This window comes from Contarinia nasturtii, unplaced genomic scaffold (genome assembly GCF_009176525.2).
Source record: "Contarinia nasturtii isolate CC-2019 unplaced genomic scaffold, AAFC_CNas_1.1 Cnas_scaffold_129, whole genome shotgun sequence".
Lineage (NCBI taxonomy): Eukaryota > Metazoa > Arthropoda > Insecta > Diptera > Cecidomyiidae > Contarinia > Contarinia nasturtii.
This window is the reverse complement of record NW_022197486.1, coordinates 8,332,548-8,336,262: the sequence shown is the minus strand read 5'-3', so window position 1 is coordinate 8,336,262 and position 3,715 is coordinate 8,332,548. Positions and strand designations below refer to the sequence as shown.

The window sequence follows — 3,715 nt, the reverse complement described above, 5'->3', positions numbered from 1 at the left end:
ATTCCTACATAAAGCATTCCACAGCTGAAAGAGCTCACCTTTTGAATGAAATAAAGAAAATACATTAAAAAAAATATATGTCTTGTCTCCGCTAATTTCCGTGCTATTCGTATACTTAAACAGTCGTTAGCAGTATTGAAAATAGTTATAATTTTATTAAAACTTGTACTCCACGGGTATTGAACCAACGAATATGTTTTGAAGAAAGTTTACTTCATCAATATGGCAAGGTTATTCGGAAACTCTATAATTATTTATTTATTATACTTTTTGACAGTTGATACTGATTCGATTGTGGACAAAAAGTGGATAATATCATGTGTGTATGCTGTGTATGTATTACATACTTTAGATAATATTTTTTTGGTGTATGGTGAGACGAAATTATGTCAATCTTTAAAAAGTTAAAATTATTCCAATGAAGCATATCAAAGAAAGTGTCATGGACAAAAGTGCGTTTTCAAAATAACCAAATATTTTTTCATTGTTTTTATTTTCTTATTTTTGAATTATAAATTAACATGTTATAAATCTGTTGAATGTGAAAATGGTTTAATAATCAATTGCATCGGGAAATAGTGGCATACAGCAATTATAGTATGATTTTTTATCCCAGAATGTGACCGGTTTCCATGAGCACCATCCTTTCTTCTGTATAAGATCCAAATCATCAGCGCCAGTATGATGGGGATCTAATATCAAAAATTTCAGTTCATTCGTTTGGCTATTATAGTCGATGCCAAGAATGGTATGAGCCAAAACTCCACCGCCAATCATAATTGGTGTTCCGTAGGTTGTAAAGTGTTGAGCAAACGTTGGTCCGTGTTGTGCCATCTCACCGCCCGATGTTACATGTAAAATGCGAGAATCAACATTCAAAAAATATTGCAAGCACATTGACACTTCCGTTGATCCAATCCATTGACGGGAATTTTGAAACGAAGCCGGTTTATCGCCCAATTGAACCAAACACTTTTGAATTTCACCATGCGTTGGAACTGACTTATTCGTATAACCTTGCAAACGGAACCATGAAAATAATGTTTGGAATGATCGATATGCACAGCCCCAGCCATTGTCATCGAAGTTATCTTGCATATAATGGTAGTATAAATAATCGCCTTTCACAAGATATTGTTTACCGTCTTTTACTACAAATCAAAACAGATATGGTAGATTTGTAATTTTATTATTACAAATAAATGGATATTGAGTTTTTTTACCTGAACTTTTCAAACCGATGTGTGGATTCAGTAATTGAGGCCCAGTTGCTTCATTGTTAAACGAGTAGGCGTCATCTCGTCGTAAGTATGGTCGTGACAAGTTTAAAATGATGTGATTTTGTTTCCGTTGGGCAATTTGATCTTTGTCTAAAACAAGATTCCTGGATTAAAATTTTAATTTTGATAGTAGAAAGATTTTGATTCATTACCATCATCTGCTGATGTCGTCGGATAAACGAAGCTGATGAAATGCTCCAAAACTTTTGGATAGAAAGTAAATGTATGCAATGGTCTATCCACATCCGTTACGCTCACTTCAACACACGAAATATTTCGGTCGATTGATTTCAAGATGATTTCGTACATTTGATTCGCACCCATGCTCAATCTCACAAACGCCAATGCATCAAAATCGATTTGCGTTGACTTCTTCGAACTGTCAAGCAATATATCTGTGTATTGAATAGAAAAGAACTAAATTCCTCAAAAATACCATTTCTAATTTAGACAATTCTGTAAACAAAAAAAAAACTCACTCGAAAATATGGCGTTAATATCATCAACAGACTCTTCACCCGCTTCCATTTTAATATTCAACGTTTCGAAATTATTCGAATTGCATTGTGTAGCATCAGTTTTCGTTTGTTGAACAGCTGCATTGATTTTAGCATTTTTACCGATGCCAACGAGACCTTTGTCTTTCTTCAAAACGATTTCTGTGCCGGAAACTTTCAGAATCGGCTTATTTGTTTCACAAATTTTCGTCCGCGTTGATTTCAATAGATCGAGCAATTGACCGCGATAGTTGGAAGCACTTTCTATCGAATATTTCAATTGGAATTGTGTACGTAAGCAAACCCATTCCTTTTTCAATTCGTCATCGATAAACTCAGCGTATGATACATTTTCCCATTCATTTGACTTATTCTTCCACACAACAGTCAACTTCTCTTCGGCCGATGATAGATTGTATTTTAATTGCACGGAATCTGTTTCCTAAAAAATAGTAAAATTGATCAATTATTCTCATTAAAAAGAATCTTATGAATTGAGTTGACAGACCTCAGGTTGAAGGTTGAAATTTGTATCGTTCGACCATTGAATTATGCCCAAATTCTTGAATCCAAACGGCAAATTATTCTCCACAGACTCATTCAAACTGAATCCCAAAACGAGAACTGCATTATTTTGAACCAATCCATATATGCGGCCGGTTGTTGCGACTTTGACACATTCAATACGCTACAAAATGTAAACAATGTTGAATGAATATTGTGAAAATCATTATTGCACTATAAATTGTTCATACCGACAGTAAAGCCTTTGAAAGTTTTATTGCAACTGACATTTTAATTGTTGGCCAAATAATCAAATCGACACAAGTATAATATGCAACAATTTACAACGTGCACAACAATGTTATTTAAAGTATTGAACAGAAGTGAATGTGATTGTGATACGTGTCAAAATATATCAGTCATGATACTGTAATATCATGAAATTTGACAATAGATGGCACCAAACGTACGGTGAACTTCAATTTCAATACAAATGATTTTTAAAACAGTTTTTTTTACTCTAAACTTTTTTAGAATATTTTTTTAATTAAAGCGTTTTGTTACGTTGTGACTTTTTTGAATTCAATAAAAATGAAAATATAGAAATAGCTTAATATAAAATTGTTGAACTGCGATGAAGCAATGGTAAAAAACAATGAAAATGTATTTACTTTATCGTTTTAAATAACTAACTGAAAAATATATTTAAGAAAATTGATGACTTCCATTGAAAAATTATAGCAATATTTTTTTCGTATATTATGAAAGCTTTGAAAATGAAAGAGAAAAGAGGTGCTTAGAAAAAATTAAACATAATTATAAATGTAACCTTAGATCAAGACTATTTAAAAGCTTCTTAGATTAGATTTGTGTGTGTTTTTTTTTTCAGTCGCCATATCTTCTGAACGCGTTTGCCGATTATCTGAGAGATACCGGGCATTGTTATTATTTGACAATAACTGGCTATCAACTTAAAACTTGAAACACCGGTCGTCAAACTTTAAAGCTCTTGATTTCTAATATTCTCTTTTATTTACTGGTCGTAACTCATTGACATATTTTATAACTCTTGATCTAGCTCTTGACTAGTGTGACTTAATCGTAAAACAATCGAAAATACTCATTGTTAGAAGTGTGATTTCAATTCAAAACAGTTACGGTTAGGAAACACTGGTTACAGTTTTTTTTAAAGAGAAAAAACAAAGTTCATTGAGATGGTAATATTTTCCAAATGTTCTTAGGTGTGCAGTAGGGTGTTTCCACATGGAAAATACAATGGGAGGAAATGACAGCAAATTTTAAAATTGGCGCGCTGTTTAGTTTCGATTTGAGTTGTTAAATTACATTGACGTCCCCTTTGAAATTGGTGGCGCCACCGTCGGCTCAATGAGACTTGAAGTCTTCACATCTTGTCATTGGGAAAATATCAAAAAG

The 3,715-nt window shown here is 32.8% G+C and overlaps 1 protein-coding gene across 1 annotated transcript; it reads right to left on the bottom strand.

Annotated features, from left to right (window-relative positions):
- Nucleotides 1–453: 453 nt before the first annotated feature.
- On the bottom strand, nt 454–2,664 carry LOC116343305 (probable Ufm1-specific protease 2). The gene is made up of 6 exons (XM_031771301.1): nt 2,533–2,664; nt 2,286–2,465; nt 1,760–2,219; nt 1,433–1,675; nt 1,224–1,370; nt 454–1,151 (listed from the first exon to the last, which is right to left on the bottom strand). The coding sequence occupies exons 1-6, from the start codon at nt 2,569–2,571 to the stop codon at nt 553–555; spliced, it is 1,668 nt and encodes a 555-aa protein (XP_031627161.1). The 5' UTR covers nt 2,572–2,664; the 3' UTR covers nt 454–552.
- Nucleotides 2,665–3,715: the final 1,051 nt, after the last annotated feature.

Excerpts from the sequence above, each read along its gene's own strand:
- LOC116343305 (XM_031771301.1), bottom strand. The coding sequence starts at position 2,571 with ATGTCAGTTGCAATAAAACTTTCAAAGGCTTTACTGTCG. Across the intron at positions 1,676-1,759 it reads TATTAACGCCATATTTTCGA|ATATATTGCTTGACAGTTCG; the intron begins GTGAGTTTTTTT and ends TTCAATACACAG. Across the intron at positions 1,371-1,432 it reads GACGACATCAGCAGATGATG|ACAAAGATCAAATTGCCCAA; the intron begins GTAATGAATCAA and ends ATCTTGTTTTAG.